This window comes from Erpetoichthys calabaricus, chromosome 3 (assembly GCF_900747795.2).
Source record: "Erpetoichthys calabaricus chromosome 3, fErpCal1.3, whole genome shotgun sequence".
Lineage (NCBI taxonomy): Eukaryota > Metazoa > Chordata > Cladistia > Polypteriformes > Polypteridae > Erpetoichthys > Erpetoichthys calabaricus.
The window spans coordinates 256,919,914-256,942,898 of NC_041396.2; the positions used below are offsets into that span (position 1 = coordinate 256,919,914).

General features: G+C 37.7%; 1 protein-coding gene across 1 annotated transcript in view; it reads right to left on the reverse strand.

Annotated features, from left to right (window-relative positions):
- Window positions 1–2,389: 2,389 nt before the first annotated feature.
- Window positions 2,390–22,985, reverse strand: part of smarcc2 (SWI/SNF related, matrix associated, actin dependent regulator of chromatin, subfamily c, member 2) — a 97,525-nt gene continuing 76,929 nt past the window's right edge. The window contains exons 19-26 of the mRNA XM_028798106.2: window positions 19,452–19,710; window positions 15,145–15,306; window positions 13,344–13,405; window positions 12,789–12,921; window positions 11,400–11,563; window positions 8,996–9,130; window positions 5,526–5,892; window positions 2,390–4,739 (exon numbers count right to left, since the gene is read on the reverse strand). Coding sequence (XP_028653939.1) covers window positions 4,663–4,739; window positions 5,526–5,892; window positions 8,996–9,130; window positions 11,400–11,563; window positions 12,789–12,921; window positions 13,344–13,405; window positions 15,145–15,306; window positions 19,452–19,710 — 1,359 coding nt within the window. The 3' untranslated portion in view covers window positions 2,390–4,662. The remainder of the gene's footprint in view (window positions 4,740–5,525; window positions 5,893–8,995; window positions 9,131–11,399; window positions 11,564–12,788; window positions 12,922–13,343; window positions 13,406–15,144; window positions 15,307–19,451; window positions 19,711–22,985) is intronic.

Here is a 22,985-nt window from a genome sequence, read left to right on the forward strand (position 1 = left end):
GTATATGTACTCAAGGATAAATCTTATCTGGCCCTGGTGATTTGTTTGATTTCAGTCTATTTGATCTGAGCAGTACTTCTCCCACCACATTTTCCAAATCACTCAATACCTTCTTAGTAGTCAGAGGTTATCCACTCTCTCACGTGTGAATTTCATGACCACATCTGCATGCTGTATACATGAGTTGCAGCAGTGTTGCTGGCTGTTTGGAAAAGCAGACATTTTGCATTAACAAGCAGGAGGAGCTATTAAAATGGCCCAAACGTATCAATGCTGTTCTATTTACCTTGGAAATTGGATGTCAGAGCTGGGAATGACGTCGCACCCGAGTTGACTGTGTTTCAATAAAACATTTGGAAAACCAATACGGATTTATCCAGGAAAACTTTTGTTATGCTTGCTGCATCGGAAGAAATAGGAGTTGATAACAATACATTACATCATTTTGCATATCAACACACCGCAGCAGCAAGTCCACATATAGAAGTTGGACATCACTGTGTGAACAACCGATCAAATGAGACCCAAATAGATAGAAGTGTTAATAAACAGTATTATACTACAGCTTTCCCTAAAGATCGCGGTGTGTGTTGCCATTTTGGATTGCCATCACGATCTGAAGTTAGTCAAACTAAGACCTGACAGACCCGCCAGAATTTCCGAGTTGGAAATCCGACTTAAGAGAGCATTCCAGTTTAAAATTATGACTTTCCACTTAAAATAGAACACAGCAAAATACCATGTTGTACAATATTTCTTGGACCCCCCTATTAAATTTTAGTGGCAGCTGCTCTCTATGTGAAGTTCATATGTTAAAGTGTGGTAACATAAAAAAAAACTTCTTTCAAAAAAGCTTTTAGTTGGTAAAGTTTACAACGATTTATATGAGGCACAAACTGACATACAAAATAGGTAACCCATGGACAAGCCAATCAAATTTGGATAATAAAGGAAAGACACAAGAAAAAAAGAGAATTTAGATTCTTAAATTGGTTTACTTCAAATGTAGTTTTATAAAGTCAAAATATGGACTGAAACAAACCTCCTTCGATTCACAGACTGAAAGAAAGACCTCTTGCACACGAAGAACAGGACGGCACTTGGACAGCGTGGCCTACCAGCTCACAGGGTGGGCTGTAAACCTCCAGGTCGAGTGGCTACTCGTGTGCATACGGTACAATACTGTAGAGCAGGGGTCCCCAAACTCCAGTCCTGGAGGGCTGCAGGTTTTCATTCGAACCCGTTTCTTAATTAGTCACCCGTTTTTGCTGCTGAATAACTTCTTTTGAATTCATTTTAATTGACTTGTTTTTAAAGATTTGTTCCCTGTAGTTTCTTCATCATTCCTCTAAATTGCTTCATTTTTTTCCTTAAATAGAAATGAAATGTGAAGTGAGGGAGCCAACAGAAGACCAACTAAGTCAGGGCCTCAAACTCCAACCAGTGGCTTAATTAGACGTCAGTACTTGTTGTTAATTAAACTTGTTCTTTAATTCCACGTCTTGCTGCTGGTCTCATTGTGCAATGGAAGTCATTTTTGAAATTGTTGATTTTCTCTTTTCTAAGAGCAGTGTTAAAATGTATTGGGGACCTGAGCAGATCGACATTCCTGAGTAGACCCCCCCCCCTTTTTATTTTCAGATACTGCATGATGGTCACAGTTTGCTGGTCCTGTTTTGGTTCATTTTATATCTCATTATTGTTTGGCTGCTAATTAAGAAAAAAGAAACAATTATTGGGGCTGAGTCTTCAAGAGCAAGTCAATTAAAATGATTTCAAAAGAAGTTCATTAGCAGCAAAAACAGGTCACTCATTAAGAAAAGGGTAACAATGTAAACCTGCAGCCACTGCGGCCCTCCAGGACCGGAGTTTGAGATCCCTACGGTGGAAAAATGTAATTTGGAAATCACTTTGCCTAACGCTATCAAGCAAATAAATCTGAATGTAATATTAGCAAAAGCAGTACAATCTGAAGATCCTGAAACTTCTAAAAAGCTGTTCAAATTTGTTAAAACTATTGTGTTTTTTTGTGACACGTGTGAAAATTTAACTAAAACACAAGGATGTCATCTCATCACGTGCAACTTTTCAACCCAAACTTAACACAAATGGACACACAGCGGAAATGTGACCACGTTAGGTGAGTGCTAACCACAAATGTCAAAGAGACAGTTAAAGGACACGCCGATGACATTGACATTTAAGCTCTCTAACCCACCTTTGTGACACACCTCCATTTTAAATAACGACACACACAGCATAGAAGTTCTGAAAGTTATTTACTCAGTCAAATATTGTGTTTGTCTATTTTTCCCTATCTGTTAACCCTAGGTGCCCCCCAGTTTCGATTCCCCCTCCCACAAACACATGAACAACCAGGACGCTCAACAAAGTTTGTTTTGTTTTAATTGATATTACATAAAAAAGTAACAATGCTAGGACACATACTGAATTCACTCAAAAAGGCTTGTATCATAATAAATTGTCATTCTGTCCACAATTCACCCCACATGCTTCCTCCCCCACCATTCACGCCCAGCTCTCACGGTTACCCTGGATGTGAGGCCAGGGAATGACATTTTGTGGATTTCTGAGATTATAAAGATGCCTCACCTTGTTGCTGAACTTGGGGAACGTCACCCCCCCCCCCACCTCCCTGTTCGCTGAGCGGAGACTGCCAACAACCGGGATTGACAGGCTTTGCCAGACTGGGGTGCTGCAACTGAGATGAATGCCTTCAGATTTTCTGTTTAGAGTTACAGCCCTTCCCTACGTCATGATTTGAAATGCTACTGTTAGACTACAGACATGACATATTAACAGCCGCCCCCCCACCCCCACTTCCCTGAAGTTCACTTGCAAAAAATCCATTAAATGCTTCTTTGTAATTAAATAAATAAGTTCCCAGGAGTTTAAACATATACATATATTTAAAAATAAAAAACAGAAACCACCTAAACAGACAATAAACAACTAGGCAGGTTTCACTTCATAAACAATACCAGTTAAACTGGGACTACAGTAAACAGTTCACACTCCATCCCATCTTACGGCACACTTCTTTTTTTTTCCATTTTACCAGTTTAAAATCTGGACGGGGCTTCACCCAAAGGGGACTAATTTACATTCAGGCATTGCTCATCTCAGTCAGTGCCAAACACGGACACGAATTCTATCACCACCCACCCGCTTAGAATTTTTTTCTCTGACTACAGATGGAATGGGTTTTAAGCAAACGCTGCCAAAATGACTTCTGTCACCCTGAATGATCAGCAGTGCCTTGCACTGCACTGTCCGTATATGTCTGATGAGTCAAGAAGGTGAATTTGGCACAGCAGTGTAAGGTGGGATTGTGTAGGCAACACAACAGAGCCTCAACCCTGGGTGCTAAGACTTCATGATCCCACACTTACCAAGAAGACAGAAGCCAATAGCCTACTTTGAATAGGGGAATAAATAAGAAGGCAGCAAAACCAGCACCCCTCTGTGTGCTTCACCATTCGTAAGTTGTATCATATAAAGATGCAGCATGTACCTGTATTCCACTGTAGGAAGGCAATGCAGCAGGCCACTCACAACATCTCCTGCAGATTAGCCAACTGGCATTTGCAGGAAAACATGGCTCACATGCTGCATAAATCCTCAGTTTATTAGGTGCTTCTTGACTCTACTGCAGGCCTCTCTTGTTCCTCTACATGATGACACAGGACTAATAAACATGGGTTTCAGGTACCACTCCCTGTAACCAATTTCTCACTCTTGTTTCCACAAAACCACAGAAAATGAAGAAATATGGGATTTTAGTGTAACTGTTGGGCATTAAATGCAGTGCAGTCCTCCAAGGTTATTTTTTTCCCTCATATTTGATAATATGAATTCAAAGACTGGTACCACTTCCTCAAAGGGTAGCTTTAGTCTTTCTACACTTTTTGTTTTCTTCAACACTTTTAAGTTTGGAAGTCAGTACGTTCTCTGTAGCTCGCCTTGACTAACATAGCCTTCTGTAGCGAATCCCCCTTGGCTTGCATTCAGGACTTCTGTCAGTAAGTATCAAGTCAAAGCAATCAAAACTACCTCCTGGCAGTATCAGTGAACAATGGGTCCCACCCCCCCCCCCCCCCACCCAGGACCAAATTTTTCACAAAAATCTCCTTGGGTGCAACAGTTCAGGCAGCCAACTTTGTTCTGGAAAAAAGGCTTTCTTAGGTCTCCTTGCTGGAACGCCCATGTAGCCATCACTAATGTCTATCCAGGTGGGACAATAAATGCAATTTGCTTTATAAAGTGTCTGCAGCTCAGGAATATTAGTTCTAAAAGGATTTATTTTCAAATAAAACTGTCACATGGAATTTCCATGCCAAAGGAAGACAGAAGGGCAGCACTCTTGTTTAATAAACCAAGAATTCCTACAGTAAGGGCCCACTTGGCATAATAACAAAAATAAAAAATAAAAACAAAAAAATGTAGCAAACAGTACTGCTCTTGCAGGGAAGGAGGAAGAGAAATCTTGCACAAAAAGTGAAAAGTCCATGGACAGCCGACCTTTCTTTCCAAAACACAGTCCCAAAGAAGGCTCTCTGGGCTGGGAGGCATCAGGGATAAGGGTGGGGAAGGTGTGGTGGGGGCCCAGTCTTTTGTTGGGACATTCCTTTTCTACATCACTTATTGCGGAGGAGGAAATGATATGGCTGAGGCTGATGCTGGCGGAAGAGAGTCTGGAGGCATTGAGGCACTGGGCTCTGGATTAAAAAGAGACAAACATAGTCAGGAAACGTGAATGCTAATGCCTTAATAGGAAGAAAAGATGTCGTCATATCTGAAATTAGGCTAAAAATAATAATGATTAAAGATAGCATTTAATTATGATTAACTGCCAAAATATCTAAACAGACATTCGTACTGCAATACCCTCCTGAACAGTGCAGGCCAGCTTCTCTTTAGAGTGCTATCATGTCCAAAGCCCAAGCACAGACTCAAAGGAGGGCAGGAGCCCTAACCATTGTTGTTAGCTATTTATGAGCTTATGAAATAACAGCCCCAAGTCCTTAGTGCCTGGATGAATATACCAGGTCTAAATAATTGACTTGGTTAAACAAATCAATTAAATCTGCTGACAGTTTAGTGTAAAAAAAATCATAAGAAGTGATAACTGCCTGGGCACATTTTCACATTACTCCTATAAATAAAGCAATGTGGTCTGCTTGCTAATTCACTGTACTGTAAATACAAACAGCACATCCGACTCACCCTGTGACATTGTCCAAGACACTTACTCCTTAGCTGACTGTGGACAGCTAAGGAGGAAAAGTGTGAGGGTGACTACTTTTCTATAAGCACATGTTTTTGGAATTGAATATACTATCAAATGGTACCAAATAAAATGTGCTCTTCAAATTTTTTCTATTCTTTTCATACAATAATGCCATGCTGTTTTCTAAAATTCTTTTGACATGTGGAGCTCCAGCAAACCTACTTTCCCCTCAACATGATGATGTATTATACACGTTGTTAGGGCTGATACTTACCATGCTGGGAAGCAGCTGGGTGTCCAGTCTGTGAGGGTGGCGTAGGCAGGTTAACAGAAGATGGCTGTGTTGCCCCCGGGGGTGGAGTCTGCTGTGGTGGGGCTCCGCTCTGTTCTACACATTGGGTGCTATTAGGAGTTGCCCCAGTACTGAGAGTACTGAGATTTGTTGGTACAGACTGAGCAGCTGGGGCAGCAAGAGGCTGGCCAGTACTGTTAGGAGCCCCAGATCCTGATGGTGGTGGAGCTTGAGCCTGTTGTTGTATCTGCTGGAAGTGCTGCTGGCGGGCCCGCATCTCTGCATACTTCAACTGTTCCATGTGGAAGGCCTGCCTGTCTGCCAATAGCTGCTGGCGCTGGTACTCTAACTGCAGAAGACAACCAAAAAAAGGAATGTTTGTTCTTGTCCTCTATCAACCACATACAGTTAGGTCCATAAATATTTGGACAGAGACAACTTTTTTTCTAATTTTGGTTCTGTACGTTACCACAATGAATTTTAAATGAAACAACTCAGATGCAGTTGAAGTGCAGACTTTCAGCTTTAATTCAGTGGGGTGAACAAAACGATTGCATAAAAATGTGAGGCAACTAAAGCATTTGTCTAACAAAATCCCTTCATTTCAGGGGCTCAAAAGTAATTGGACAATTGACTCAAAGGCTATTTCATGGGCAGGTGTGGGCAAGTCCGTCGTTATGTCATTATCAATTAAGCAGATAAAAGGCCTGGAGTTGATTTGAGGTGTGGTGCTTGCATGTGGAAGATTCTGCTGTGAACAGACAACATGCAGGTGAAAGAAGCCATCCTTAAGCTGCAAAAACAGAAAAAACCTATCCGAGAAATTGCTACAATATTACGAGTGGCAAAATCTACAGTTTGGTACATCCTGAGAAAGAAAGCAAGCACTGGTGAACTCAACAACACAAAAAGACCTGGACGTCCACGGAAGACAACAGTGGTGGATGATTGCAGAATCATTTCCATGGTGAAGAGAAACCCCTTAACAACAGCCAACCAAGTGAACAACACTCTCCAGGGGGTAGGCGTATCGATATCCAAGTCTACCATAAAGAGAAGACTGCATGAAAGTAAATACAGAGGGTGCACTGCAAGGTGCAAGCCACTCATAAGCCTCAAGAATAGAAAGGCTAGATGGGACTTTGCTAAAGAACATCTAAAAAAGCCAGCACAGTTCTGGAAAAATATTCTTTGGACAGATGAAACCAAGATCAACCTCTACCAGAATGATGGCAAGAAAAAAGTATGGAGAAGGCGTGGAACAGCTCATTATCCAAAGCATACCACATCATCTGTAAAACACGGTGGAGGCAGTGTGATGGCTTGGGCGTGCATGGCTGCCAGTGGCACTGGGACACTAGTGTTTATTGATGATGTGACACAGGACAGAAGCAGCTGAATGAATTCTGAGGTGTTCAGAGACATACTGTCTGCTCAAATCCAGCTAAATGCAGTCAAACTGATTGGGCGGCGTTTCATGATACAGATGGACAATGACCCAAAACATACAGCCAAAGCAATCCAGGAGTTTATTAAAGCAAAGAAGTGGAAAATTCTTGAATGGCCAAGTCAGTCACCTGATCTTAACCCAATTGAGCAGGCATTTCACTTGTTGAAGACTAAACTTCGGACAAAAAGGCCCACAAACAAACAGCAACTGAAAGCCGCTACAGTAAAGGCCTGGTAGAGCATTAAAAAGGAGGAAACCCAGCATCTGGTGATGTCCATGAGTTCAAGACTTCAGGCTGTCATTGCCAACAAAGGGTTTTCAACCAAGTATCAGAAATTAACATTTTATTTCCAGTTATTTAATTTGTCCAATTACTTTTGAGCCTCTGAAATGAAGGGATTGTGTTTAAAAAATGCTTTAGTTGCCTCACATTTTTATGCAATCGTTTTGTTCACCCCACTGAATTAAAGCTGAAAGTCTGCACTTCAACTGCATCTGAGTTGTTTCATTTAAAATTCATTGTGATAAAGTACAGAACCAAAATTAGAAAAAAGTTGTCTCTGTCCAAATATTTATGAACCTAACTGTAGTATGATACCTACAAATATTCTTTGTGCAGTTGGGAAGGTGCTTTACTTCTAAATCTAGGTCACAAAATGAAATGAAAAATGCTATAACCTATGCTGCATTCAGAACATGTCTCTGAAGATACAGGGTAGGTTACTGCAGAAGTGATGCCATTCCAGTCACACAAAAAATAAATAATCTGAGATGACGTGCTAATATGAAGTTTAAATGGTGGAAGAAATTTCTACATATGCATAGAATATTAATACTTAAAAAAAATCACTACATTCTGGCTTTTGGATTGGAATACAATTCATTATACTGCATCTAACACATTGACTAAAACAGACAGCCATCACAACCTTAAATGTGAGGTCGCAAAAGAAAGCACAGCAATTTCTTGTAAAGGAGACCACTCTAGAGGACAAACTAAGTAATATCGACTTTAAATAATTCTGGTTAAATATGACTGTTAATTCTATTCCCAGGGTTTCCTTTAAATATTTATCTACAAGTCCCTAAGATAATTTCTTTACTCTAAAAATATATTTTTAATAAACCTATCACTTTTCTGCCAGTGCTTCAATGGTAAAAAAAAAAATATATTTACTTGGTCAAGTGTAAAATTAGAAATTAAAGACTATATTGTATCAACATGCTTTTTTATTTTTATTTAGTTAATATAGAAATATAATAATAATACATTTAAAGCAATAGCCTTTAAAAACAACTATGTACAGCAAAATGAATGCCATTTAAGGAATTGACACATACTTGATACATAAACAAGATTGCATGTGTTTTTGGGAAGCAGAATTAAAAACTAAAGTCTATGCAAATGCTCAGCTTGAAGAAACAGTTCTTGATTATTTTTTTTTTCGTTTTAAAATATTAGTCTGATTAAAAGCAACAAATAGATAAAAGTTAGTAATTGAAGATGCTTATTAAATTAAAATGTTCTGATTCGCAAAGATTTTCTCTAAGTGGATTTGTTTGCCTCAATCTTCTCCTCTGTTCTTTGTATAATTGGACCATGGTGCCACCTGAAATAATTGCTCTTATTGTGACTCTTGCCAGAGAAGTCAATAGATTCAAACTTTTACTCTGGAATTCTAATCTGCTCCCATGTTTCCTTAGCTTCTAATTTCAGGCCCTAGTTTTCTTTCTTTTCATCTCCATGTGTACGCGCCGTTTACCGATCACTTTCGGCTTTATCATTTTAGTCACACTGTCTTTCTGTCTTTTGATTCCTGATCAATACTACTCCAGTACAGTGCTGGCCACTATTCAACTTTTTAAGCAGCTCCTATTGGTCTCCTTAAACTCTAATTCTTACCTCTATTTTGGTTATTCTTTTTCTTCCTTGCTTTTATTTAGTAAGCTTCCTGCATGACAGATATCCTTTCCCCGATAATCCTTGTTTTTATAAACTCACCGCTTCCCTCTCTCGATCCATTATAGTCTCAAGTTCTTCAAAGTGCCTCAGTTTGATTTCCAGTTTCTTCATTTGAGTCTCAACTAAAAGAGCGACCAGAGATTTGATCTTCCTTTCTTCCACTGCTGCCAGATGCTAAGGGAAAAATTTGAGGAGTTGCTTATCCTTTAAAACAAATTCCACACTCAGTATACAATAATTGTGAAAATACTTTTCATGCCATCAAGAGACAAGTCAATGAATAGTATGACTATACTTAGTAATAAAAAATTTTTATGAACATATATAAGCCCTGAGCATCCTGCAGACACAGATGCGAGACAATAATGCCTGTGTCACAGTATATGAGTTTTCCAACAATTTTCAGCTATAGCCTTTATTTACAGTACATTAAAAAAACAGTACGAGCCATGAACAGTTGAAGTGCATGGCTGTGAAGATCTGTTGTGTAGTAAGACATTACCATGAACTTAGTGACAACACTCTGTGACAAAATCAAACTGGAATTATTTTTATCATAATTAGTCATTAGATGTAGGGGTGGGCCTTTGTGTGTGTGAGAATTAACAGTCAATGAGAACTCAACTCTAAGCACAAAGCGTACAATGCCCACAAATGGTGAAGATGAAGAGGGACTGGAAGATAAGAAGGAAAATTAGTATTTTGGACTAGGCAAACAGATGAGAGATTCTTTAAAATTTCAGGCCAGCACATAATATCTGAATGCATGTTTGAAAAAATATGTGCCAAGACCGCATATGAACTCAAAACACCGCAAATACATTATAAAAGTTCACTTTGTCAAAGGGAGGTGATCTTGCAATATTTACTGTCTAATAGGAGATCTGGAACATGAAATTTTCTTTTTCAGTTTCATTATGGTAGTGTTTTGTGGGGCCACCACCAATTGATCGAGACACTGTGCAGTATGGCAGGTGCCCCAGCTGTCCATGACATCTACCTTTTGAATCCTCTTTTCACTTTGGAACACCTGCAGATTTTGTTTTTTCCTTCAGCTTAACTGGAGTTTTTTTGTCATCCCAGCCATATGACCTAGCCATTGTACTCATCTTTTGAGACGTAGAATATTATCTCTCTATCATAAAAAAAAAACTTGTGACGAGACGTGATCTTTTGAAGAGAGATCTTTTGAAGAGAGACAGAGACACTTTTACTTCCCGCGAGACAGTCAAGTCACGTCATACTTACAACCTTTGGAAGCAAGTCCAGTGATACACGTGCAGAGCAGCTTAGAGATAATGGAAGTAGGAAAATTCGAAAGTCTCAAAAAAAAAAAAAAAAAAAGGAGAGTAAAGATCCCATTAGCGCAAACAAACGGCAAATATTACTCGGTTAAACAAAGGAACAGCGAAAAAAGATAGAATAGTGTTTGAGGGAGTGTCTGGGGAGAAGAGAGACGAAATGCAGATCACACAGCACGGCAGCAATCCAGCAGCTGATCGAGCAAAGAGGAGGTAAAATAAAAACCGTATTTGTTTCCCATTGTATTACCTTTAAAGAGGGGTTTCGGAGGAGTGGCCACGTCTCCTTGGGGTGCGTTCAGCCCCCCTCTTCACAATGGTGCATCGCGCTAGTGGGGGATGGGGATTGGGGAAGGGGCGAAGTGCAAATCACGCAGAATAGTGGCAGCAGCCAGCAGCTGATCGAACAAAGAGGAGATAAAACAAAAGCTGTATTCATTTCTCATTGTATCACCATTTAAGAGGGGTTTCGGAGGAGTGGCCACGTCTCCTTGGGGTGCGTTCAGCCCCCCTCTTCACAACAGTGCATCGCGCTAGTGGGGGATGGGGATTGGGGAAGGGGCGAAGTGCAAATCACGCAGCATAGTGGCAGCAGCCAGCCAGCCAGCAGCTGATCGAACAAAGAGGAGATAAAACAAAAGCTGTATTCATTTCCCATTGTATCACCATTTAAGAGGGGTTTCAGAGGAGCGACCGCGTCTCCTTGGGGTGCGTTCAGCCACTCTCTTCACAACGGCGTGTAGCGCTAGCATGAGGCGAAGCCCCCTAAAATTATATCTAAAGGACCACTAATTATACTGTATATCTGTTATGTAAGCTCAAATTGATTTCTTTTGTATTATTTATTCATTAATATTCCTGCAAAATCTCTTTTCTTGTAACTTTTTCTTTGACATTTTGTAAAGTGCTTTGAGCTACATTCTGTGTACAAAAACGTGCTATAGAAATAAATGTTGCTGTTTATGATCAGATTATGTGTATCAGCCTATGTACTTTCTACTAGAACAGTATGACAACATCAGATTAGCAACTACAGTAGTCAAACTGACATACTATCTGACTAGAAATCATGTTGAGTCATGTAGTGTGATGCTGGCATAAGCTGAGAAAGAGAGAGACGGAGAGAGAGATACAAATGTTACCTTAGCCTTGACAGCAGCGGAAGCAAGTGCAGAGGCAGCAGCAGTAGCAAGATTTCCTTCACCAATGTCTCTCTCCACTTTGGTTTTCTTCTCCCCTTCACACTCAGTGTCTCTTTTACCATCCTCTGAATCCTCCCTTGAGTCCTTTTCTTTCTCTATTTCACCTGAGGAAAGAATATAGATAAACAAAATGTACACTAAAATAACCCCACCAAATATTGGCATATACAAAACCAGCCTTAAAACATCCGAAAAAAGATGAATATATTTTGTTTCATAGGAATAGCAGAACATCTTTTCTCAGCAATTTGCTGACCTCCTGCCATAGACTAATGCTGGCATGTTCATATAACATTACACGAGGATGCACAGTTTAATATTCTGAAATTTAACGAAGCAGAGTAAATTGCTTCTGCTGAGCACTGTAAATAGCACATACACAGAAATCATTTTCTTATATAGAACTCTGGATATTCCCAGGTTAAACAAACTAACAACGGACTGTTCTAAGGAAGTTTACAGATTTTTCCCCTCAACCAAGGTGATACTGAAAGTGGGGTTCCTGAAGGATTAGTTCTGGGGCCATTGGTCTTTTTAAATTTGCATATGTGACATTGATTATAAAAAGAATGTAACTAAGAAGCTGGTTTAGTTTGCAGATAATACTAAACTTGTTGGAATGGTAAATACCTTCGAGTCAACAAAATCAATACAAATTAATTGGACAGAATTCAGAGCTGGGTGTATATGCAACAGGTCATAATTAATGCAAAAATAAGATAGTATAAAAATTAAATAATTACACAATGGAGGTCTCAAAGTTGAAATTACACCTAATTAGAAAAAATGGGAGTACCGGTCAGCTTGTCACTCCTTATAAACAGAAATCAAGCAGAAGCAATTAAGAAGGATAGTATTTAGTTATGTAATACGTCATGTCAAGCGCAGGTCAATGGAGGTTATAAAAGAGGTCAGTTGTACTTTTGGGACCTTCAAACCATGACAGTATTTTGCAAAATTTAGGTGAACATGGGACTATGCTGGGATGAATGGTTTATTCTCAAAACTTTCTTTCTTTGTAAGTAAATATATGCTTTTAGTCTTATCAACAGAGACATCTCGGAAACGTCTGCAATTAAAGTTATAGTTTTTTTCTCGGAGTCCTTATTGCATTATATTAAACAAAAATAGTGTTTTACTAGTATAAAATCAGTTAATACTTTTTTGTTTAATTATATTTATCTTTCTTACATTTTACACAAGTAGGTTCTTTTGATTCATTCTCTGCTATTAGAACTATTAGCTGTGTGTCACAACTCGAAAAGAGTTCAAAAACAAAATTTAGAATAGAAGGGATTTTAGGAAAAATATCAGTGGTTTAAGCATTACCTGCCTCACCATCTGCTCCTTCGCCCTCTTTCTCCACATCTGTGTCTTTGGCTCTCTCTTCATCCTTTTTTCCATTGTCACTAGATTTTTCTTTCCCCTCATCCTCCAGAAGACCCTCCTTACTCTCATGCGACTGTTAAGATATACCATAAATACATATCTACAAAAAATTCAAGCATTTTCTACTATAGCAGTGCACTTAATCAGATATTAACAATTCCAAGTGATCAAATTATATTTCTTCTAACGTAAATAATGCCATTCTGACAACCACATTTAACCAATGCTTTAGAAATGTAAAATAAAGTACACTCAAAATCAAATTATCAGGGAAAAAAACATATATATATATATATATATATATATATATATATATATATATATATATATATATATATATATATATATATATAAAAAATCATTTATAATGTAAAACCTAACATGTACATAATGATCAATGTTCTTGGACTGCATACGGACTTTAAACTATGTATATACTTTTCAACGGGAGCTTTCTAGAAGCACAAGGTGTAATACAGAGAGATATACAATTACCTTGGGTTCCCGTTTATCTTCTGTTGGCTGACTGTCACTCTTGGGCTCTTCTGTTCCCTCATCTTAAAAGAAAGGGCAATTGAAATTAGTAGGCATTAAAAATACTTTATGGGAAAACAAACTTTGCTTTTGGTTTCAGTCTTTATATGAAACAGGATGGTAGAACTCCACAGAACTTTGCATAACTATCTACAGTATATAATGCAGTAGCATCGGTAGCTTATAATATAAGTAAAAGTTAATTTACTGGTATATCTACACTATCGGTCAAAATCAAATCTGCTTTAAGACACACATGAGGGTTTTTAAATAATCAACAGAAGTTGGGACACCTGTGCAAATTGTTTGCTTCAACTTGCAAGGCTTAATTTACTTTAATTGCTGCAGAACATCTGTAGGTTGTAACATATTAGTTGTTCCCTGATGAAGGGACATGTGTAATATTGTGAAATTTCCTATATTCAGTTTTTGCTAATCTAAACTTCAAATTTAAACCTCTGGCAGTTAACTGCTGACCTTGTCACCATTTTAGGTCATTTACTGCATTTCAACTGATTAAATTTGAAGAAAAACTAGTAAAACTGAGGTATTCTAAAACATTTGACTGGTAGTGTATATTTATGTGAAAAAACAGATCAACAGACTCTTGCTGTCCTAGTTGCTTGCTTACCCAAAACAGTGTCACATCAGCAGGGTAGGTGAGTGATTTGGAAAAATCAATATTTGTAGAACAAGCAAGTACAAGTATTTCTAGGCAAATGTTTTTAAATGACTAGCTTTATTTTTGCCTCAAAACTTTGGTGCAACCTCTTTTTGCACATATCATAGCACAGAAGTCTTTCTTTTAATACTTAATACAGCTGGAGAATATAAGTGACCACTAAGATTCATTTCTAAAAATATTTTAGATTTCTCCTGTGATTCTCTCATATCGATCCAGCAAATAATTTTATCTTTTATTAATTTCTCACTGGAAGATTCCAGTTCCCTCTCTTCATTTGCCTAGAAATACTCCTTTCATAATTAAATACTCCTTGAGAAATTGGCATGGGCAAAGGGGGTTTTCAGTACTTTTACTTGTGTTATATCTTTTATAATTCTCTGAGAAATGTTATAGTTTTCATGTTTCTATTTTTTTAATGTTCAATAAACATTTGTTCACAAAAATAAAAAGAAAATTGGAGAATACACTGTCAGCAGTATTGATGCTTGTATCAGCATACTTTTTGAAAGGTATAATATTCTTTTTGCATATACTTTTGTCTAACGACAGCCAATATCTTCATACAGTTCATTTTTAGTCCACCACCTGGTTTCGTTTCAACAGCTTTGTTTCTCGTTATTCAGTAAGTTTTCTGAAAAAAACTTCCAAAAAAGACTGCTGGTATGGATATGTAATTTTTGATTAAGACACTTGTTGACCTCAGCAAATAACCAGAAAATCTTGTGACACTTTTGTTTTGGTTCAAGTTTCCACTGACACTATACTCCAAAAAAAAATGTTAATAAAATAAAATGTAAAGTCAGGCAGCCACAACAGCTTTACTTTGGATTCATTCTCAGTGTGTCATGGATTCACAACATTTGTATGTGTCATTGTGGTCTTTCTGATGAGAAAGGTCTTTTCAAAATTAGATGGATGAAATATAAATGTAATATGAATATTATTGGACAACCTGTATTGTTCATGAACATTGATTGTGGCACTACTCTTGCTTGAGAAAGGTAGAGCTAAATGCTTTAGCAGTAAAAAAAAAAAAAAAAAAAAAATTTAAAAATGAAGACCATTAGGCAGACTGACCCATTTTCTCTGGTTCTTCCATTACAGTTCCAGCAATACCACTGCTCTCCAAGCCAAACAAAGGATCCAACTTGCCAGTGATGCGTGCTGCATCTTCCACCTTTTTCACATGGGCCTCAACCAGGGCTGCTGGGACCTCTTCCTTCATGCGAGAAAACTCTTCTACAGAAGACATGGAAAGTTTTTTTTTTTTAAGCAATAAGCTACTATACACACTGCATTAAATATGTAACATGTTGATATCTCCAGTAACTCAATAAGGTGTTTTTTTTTTTTTTTTTAAATAGTATAAATATATAGTGCTCTTTCACCCAAATGGTTAACTGGTGGTCTTCAGGACTGCATTCTCACAGGATTAATAGGGTTTCCTGATTTAGATATTCATTTTAAAGTATACAATGAGTGCATAAACTGAACAATACAATCAAAATGCACCAAAAAGTTATAATACGCAGCACACCATACTTCAACACAATGACCAATGTACTTAAATGAGCTACAGACAGGTATCTCTTCTGGTAATATAACTGCATGTTACTTGAATATACAATATGCCCAGCAGTACAGTAGATAAATAGCAAGTCCTGCAGCAAAATGTCTGTTGGCACAGCCCAAGCGAGATTTCTCTAGAGATCCATGTTCAAAAAGAAAACACAGTTACTACAGGACTATTTGAAATGCTAAATGGCCTTGTGATGGAACGGTCACAAGTTCTACATAAAAATAAACACAAACCACTCCTGTTTCACTTTTTGCATAAAGCTTGAATGTCTGTTTCAGATCATCAAAACAATTTTAATGAGAACAATCAATCCAACACCACAAATCTAGCAAATCATATTCACCTGATTTTTTCCAAAATAACATTGTGTTGAGTTTTAAAAGTTCGTAAAGTACCACTCTCTTTTACATTAATTGATAATTTATCGCATTTGTCTATGATTCTATGTGTGAAGAAAAACTTTTTTAACATTTGTATGAAATCCACCCTTAACTAGTTTCCATTTAAATCCTGTTGTTCTCATTGAAGGACTTACATTTTAAGTAATAAGTAATCTCATTCTTTTAAAACTTTCAAGAAATCAATCATGTCACCTCAAGATCTCTGTTTGCTTAAACATCCTTTTGATGTTCACTTACAATCCACAGACATGCTGGTATGTAAAAAGGGGAAAATTAAGATCTTTGGAGCAAAAAAGCTCTAGGACAAAATGACACCACCTAAATAGTAATTTTCAAAATGTTTGTTTGATAATCTCTCAAATGGTGGTATTAGTGCTTGACATGGAGATTTTGACCAAAGAACAAATTTTGTTGGTCTCTGACAGGCTCCCTGAAACCATGAACTTGATTATGGGAGTTACTTAATTGATAGACGGCTATAGTAGCAATTTAAATTAAAAGCACAGTGTGCAGTTGACTTTTCAAAAAGGAAATATCAAAAATTAAAGTGTTTTTGAGTCAAAGGAGGTATAAACATAAGAGTCGTGACAAAAAATGTTTTGAGAATGACACAAATATAAATTTTCCCAAAGTTTGCTGCCTCAGTTTTTATGATGGCAATTGGCATATACTCCAGAAAGATATGAAGAGTGACCAGATAATCGCAAAGTCGCTCTTTGCCATGAAAATAAACTTAATCCTAAGAAACCCATTTAAACCGCTGTTGTGAAGAAGGCTTCACGGCGACCAAGAAAGTCCAGCAAGCGCCAGGACCGTCTCCTAAAGTTGATTCAGGTGTGAGATCAGGGCACCTCCAATGCAGTGGTTGCTCAGGATTGGCAGCAGGCAGGTGTGGTTGCTTCTTCAGACACAGTTAGGCGAAGTCCTTTGGAGGATGGTCTGGTATCAAGAAGGGCTGAAAAGAAGCCACTTCTCTCCAAGAAAAACATCAGGGACAGACTGATATTCTGTACAAGGTACAGGGATTGGACTGCTGAGGACTGGGGTAAAGATCATTTTCTCTGATGAATCCCCTTTCTGATTGTTTGTAAACAGTAAAGCATCCCAAGACCATTCATGTGTGGGGTTGCTTCTCTGCCAAGGGAGTGGGCTCACTTACAATTTTGCCTAAGAACACAGCCATGAATAAAGAATGGTACCAAAACATCCTCCGGAAGCAACTTCTCTCAACCGTCCAAGAACAGTTTGGTGATGAACAGTAAGCAAGATGGAGCACCGTGCCATAAGGCAAATGTGATAACTAAGTGGCTTGGGGAACAAAATATCCAAATTCTGGGTCCATGGCCAGGAACCTCCCCAGACTTTAATCCCATTGAGAACTTGTGGCCAATCCTTAAGAGGTGGGTGGACAAACAAAAACCTACAAATTCTGACAAACTCCAAGCATTGATTATGCAAGAATGGGCTGCCATTCAGGATTTGGCCCAGACGTTGACTGAGAGCATGCCAAAAAAGAAGGGCCAACACTGCAAATATTGACTCTGCATAAACTTCATGTAATTGTCAATAAAAGCCTTTGCAACTTTTGAAATGCTTGTAATTATACTTCAGTATACCTTGGAAACATCTGACAAAAACATCTAAAAACACTGAAGCAGCAAAGTTTGTGAAAACTAATACTTGTGTTATTCTCAAAACTTTTGTCAACGACTGTATAAAACTACTAAGTGTGGCATGCATTGATGGCTGAAAATTTACTGTCTGTACCCCATTGTCTTTTAAAGATGACCCAAAATCGATGTTAAACTGCAATACTAAATTTTGAGGGCCATACAAAATTATTAGGAGCTGCATATTTATTTTGGCACTTCACATTACAGACATCAGTATGAGGAAGTAGAAACACATTGTTATTCTTAGTTTTAATATTAGACCTTTGTTAATTTTACACAGTGTATATCAAAGACACATTGTGCCTAAGATGGACACGAACAAGTGAAATATGAATTCATCCTCATTTTCTTTTATAATAAATAATGCATTCATGCAAATTATTATTAGATATTTGGTGGATAACTTTACTCAATGTGACTTACAAAAATAGGATTGATTTTATTATTATTCTTGAAACACAGGCAGATTAAGCAAATTTTTCAGGACTATGAAACAAGCTGCTTTAAACCATCAGGTTAATTGCTATACCCACTAAATCACACTGCTTGACAGTTTCACCTCTAAGCGCAGTTATTTTGTGCAAAACTCTTTCTCAGTCTGTTAAGAGACATTAAATTTATGTATAAAATCACAGACTCAAATATTTGGAGAATACAACAGAGTCTGTCAGAATGCATTTTTAAACACTTTAGCATGTTAACCTTTCAAGTAATTTTAATTGATCAACTACTACCGTCTTTTTCCGAAAATAAGACATCCCCCGAAAATAAGCCCTATCGAGATTTTCGGAACTTTTTGTAATATAAGCCCTCCCCCGAAAATAAGCCCTAGTTAAAATAATGTGAAAAAAAGAATTCGTTAAAAAATGCTGTTGATTTATTAAGTATGTTTAGCTTCCCTAATACTCGTATTTCAGAGAAATGTTTGAAATAAAATATTCCGAGAAATTCATTGTTTACCTCTACAGTTCGTTTCAAATTAATTCTTGGAATTTATCTTAAAAATACAACATAAGGCAGCATGAATACATAAATATTGTGTCCGCTCTGCTCTGCTGTGTTGTACTGCGTCGCGCGTATCGCAGAGTATGGTCGAATGAGGTGGGGAGGGGGTGGAGGGGGGCATGCATATGCGGAATGCGACGGAACGCGTCGTTGGCGCACACTATAAATAATTGTTCGTTAAGGCAGCAGTCTACATTGAGCGACAGTGCAGATACAATGTTTGTTCATTTCAGTCTTGTAAGTCTGATTATTTCCTCATACGTAATTTTATTTTTTATAAAGTGAATAATTTTTAACCGCAGTTAAAATGAGTACAAAACGAAAGAGCTATTCCGTCGAGTACAAAAAGGGAATTGTGGAAGACTCCAGGGGTGTAAATCTTGATTTATGACGATGTTCCAGAAGAAGATGACATGACTGTAATTGAATAAATTTTAATTTCTGTATTCTGTGTAAAATAAATAAATATTAAATAAAAATATATAAATATACTTTTATTTTTGTCCTCCCCCGAAAATAAGCCCTAGTGCGTATTTTGGACCAAAAAAGAAAGTAAGACAGTGTCTTATTTTCGGAAAAAGACGGTACTTGTAATAGATCTGTATACCTTTCATAAAAATTACAAATATTGATTAAGCATTAATTAAATTACTGATTGTTGAATATTATTGTTCTAGTCATAGGGCTTATGCTCTATTACTGAAACTCAAAAACCTTTAAATTTACCCAAGGCAGACTTGGCAGCAGCAGAAGCCACTCTAGGATCCACTACTGATGCTAAGAAGGCCACTGTGCTCATTACAGGGTTTCCCGATTGGCTGAATGGAACAGGCTGGAATGCCAAGGGTCCTAATGAAGCATCCGAGTCTTCCAAATATGGGTCCTCAATGGGCAGTCGCAAAAAGTGAAGAATACATTCATCCTGGGTGCGGCTCCCAACGTGCTCTGAAACCTTATTCCAGTCATCTTTGTACATCTCCAGAGCCTGAGGGAGAGGGGAAAAAGTGTTAGAATTATGCCTGTACATATATTTTATTATACAGTATATATCTAATATATATATTAGATAGATAGATAGATAGATAGATAGATAGATAGATAGATAGATAGATAGATAGATAGATAGATAGATAGATAGATATACACACACACACAAGCACGCACACAAACACACATTTTATTATATATACAGTCTATATATGTGTGTGCGTGTGTGTGCGCGTATATTTCTGGGTTAGTTCAAATGGCCATTTGTTTACTTCTAATTATCAGAAATGCTATTCACATTGTATTAGATTTCTCTGGGTTTAATGGCAATGGGCTCATGTGTGGAGATCTTTTGGGTGTGTAAAATACAATAATTCCACTATATTATGTAAATAAAATGAAGATGTACAATAATATCATTGTATCATACAAACAAGAAACTACCTGGGACAAAATGTTTAAAGGAGAAGAACTAAACCTGAATGGATTCTGAATCATAACAAGTTCATGAGCCCACCCACATTCACACAAACAGGGCCAACAATCAGCCTAATACTTGGTTTTAGGAGGAAACTGGAGAGCTCCGAGAAAACCAAGGGAAATTAAGATAACACAAAAGCTCCATATAAGCAGTGATTGTGCCAGGATTCAAAGTCTCCCGGAAACATCAGACAACAGTGCCAACCACTGCTTGCCAGTGTTGCCCATAATATGGATCTGCCAAAGTCAAATTCTGGAGTATAAACAGCATATACAGTCTGTGGTTAGTTCTCCAAAATGTTTGGAACAATCTACCAGCCGAGTTCCTTCAAAAACTGTGTGCAAGTGTACCTAGAAGAATTGATGCTGTTTTGAAGGCAAAGGGTGGTCACACCAAATATTGATTTGATTTAGATTTCTCTTTTGTTCATTCACTGCATTTTGTTGATTGATGAAACTAAATGATTAACACTACCATTTTTGAAAGCATTCTTTGTTTACAGCATTTTTTCACACCTGCCTAAAACTTTTGCACAGTACTGTATAACCCAAAGGTGCCTCAAAAATAATGACAGAGTCTGAGAGACAGGCTTTGTGGTAACACGTTCGAAAAAAGGAGTGCCGATGGAAACATTCACACACACGCAAATATAGAGGAAAATCGCTGAAGGTGCATGTAGGACAAAGGATAGCAAATATTTTTTAATTATTCCATTACTTGTCTGCAACAGGTACCATAAGTAGTTTTTACATTAAACTGGTGTGGACATGGTCAAATCAAAGCTTGTATTTTTCAGTATTCACAGAAAAGGTTAAAACAGCAGAAGAGTGGTATGTATACCAGGATCTTGAAATAAATCAGCTACACAAAAATATAGCTTTCTTTACTATTCCGAACAAAATGCTTTAACAGCTTCATGAGTCACTCTTTTGACTAATTAAAAAATAGTTAACCTCTGTAACGCTTTGGCATTTTCAATAAGCTTGCTTGATCATCAAATAACAATGCTAGATAAACTAGTGACAAAAGCAGACTGCTGGACTGAGTTAGTTGGATACGGTTTTTAAATTATCATCACATAGCTGGCTGACAACTTTCTCCAAGGTGACATACAAAATCAATATACACTACAACTGGTTAAATACATGTTTTTACAATTGGGGTCACACAATGAGCAGAATGTAGGAATTGAATCAGCAACCACTAGCACGTTTACATGTGCTTCAATAACCCGATTATTCACAGAAACCTGATTTTTAAAACACCATGTAAACACTTAAGGCCGGTTTATACTTCACACTCAGAATGCGTACACGCACGCATCATGGCTGCCACGCGTTCCCAGTGTTCATTTGCACCTTCATAACAACATCAGAATGTACGGCAGTGTATTTGATCCAATGACAAAAAAATTAAGGACTTCAGTGGAAAGGTCTATTTTGTGATTAAAGTGGAAATTGGCTTTAATCTTGAAATGTTCATTATAACCTCATAGTTTATTTTATCATTAAAGTACACTGTCGTAAATGTCATCTTAAAACCAACCCAGTTGTTAGTCGGTACGTGCTTCTGGGGCTTCCTCCTGAAGTGACAGAAGCAATAGATTGCCACACAGAACACATTAATTTTATGATATTCTAGCTCTCTGCACATTTAGAATCCTTAGATTTACACTTGATATTACTTACATGATGAAATGCATTAAAGTATTTATGTTACATTATGACAGATAAATCGTTAACTTCATTTAAATAATGAATACTGTTAATAATTACACGTTACACGGTGGTGGAGCGGTAGCGTTGCTGCCTTGCAGGGAGTCATGTTCCTCGTGTTCCATGTCCGGTGTTTGCATGTTTTCCTGGTGGGTTTCCACAGTGTGCTCTGGTTTCCTTCCAAAGACATTAAGGTTTGGGGATTTAGTGATGCTAAAATAACCCTAGTGTATGTGTATGCTTGTGTTCACCTTGCAATGAGCTGATGTCCCATCCAGAGATTTTGTTTCTGTCTTGTGCCCGATGCTTGCTGTAATGGGAGAATCACTGTACTGATGGATGTAATCATTAAACATCCTTTACAGAGATATTGTGACAAGGTCTCCTCGGAATTTAATGGATGTTTCAGGCTATTCACAACACATCATAGCTGAACATTTTCTCACCGTGATATCATCTTACACTGCCAGCTGGTGAAATCTTCCAGATTTACGTAAAGTACGCAGGTTTAAACTCCAGTGTCTGCTGGAGCACCAGTGTCGTCGCGTGAAGTATAATCCTGGCTTTAACTGATTAGAGAAATCGGTTATTGGCTTCTGAGAAACCGGATTAACAGAGGTAGATTTATCTGTAAATCATCTGAATATGTGGCCATGTAAACCTTAATTAGGTTACTGTTGAAGATTTTGTAATCTGCGCATGTACCGTAAGTTGCATTTGCTTCACACAAGCTCTCAACATCTACGGGGAGAATTGCCCACAAAATAAATTTCCACAGGCAAATGTTTGGGCAAACAATTGCATTATTCCTTCTTCAGGCTGATATAATCTGTCTTAATATTTCAGAAATCACTTAATATGTGAACATACAGTGTTAAACTCAGCAACACAATCTTAAGAGCAGTACGGTAACTCCTTAAAAATAACATGTGTTAAATAGCCAGATTAATTGTTAAAGTAACAAGTAACCTAACCACAATATCTATCTAACTGAAGTAAAAACACCTGCATTAGTATTATTCTAGCAGCACTGAGTGTTAGAAAAGAAGCACACAAGAGTTTGCTGCTTACAGCCTG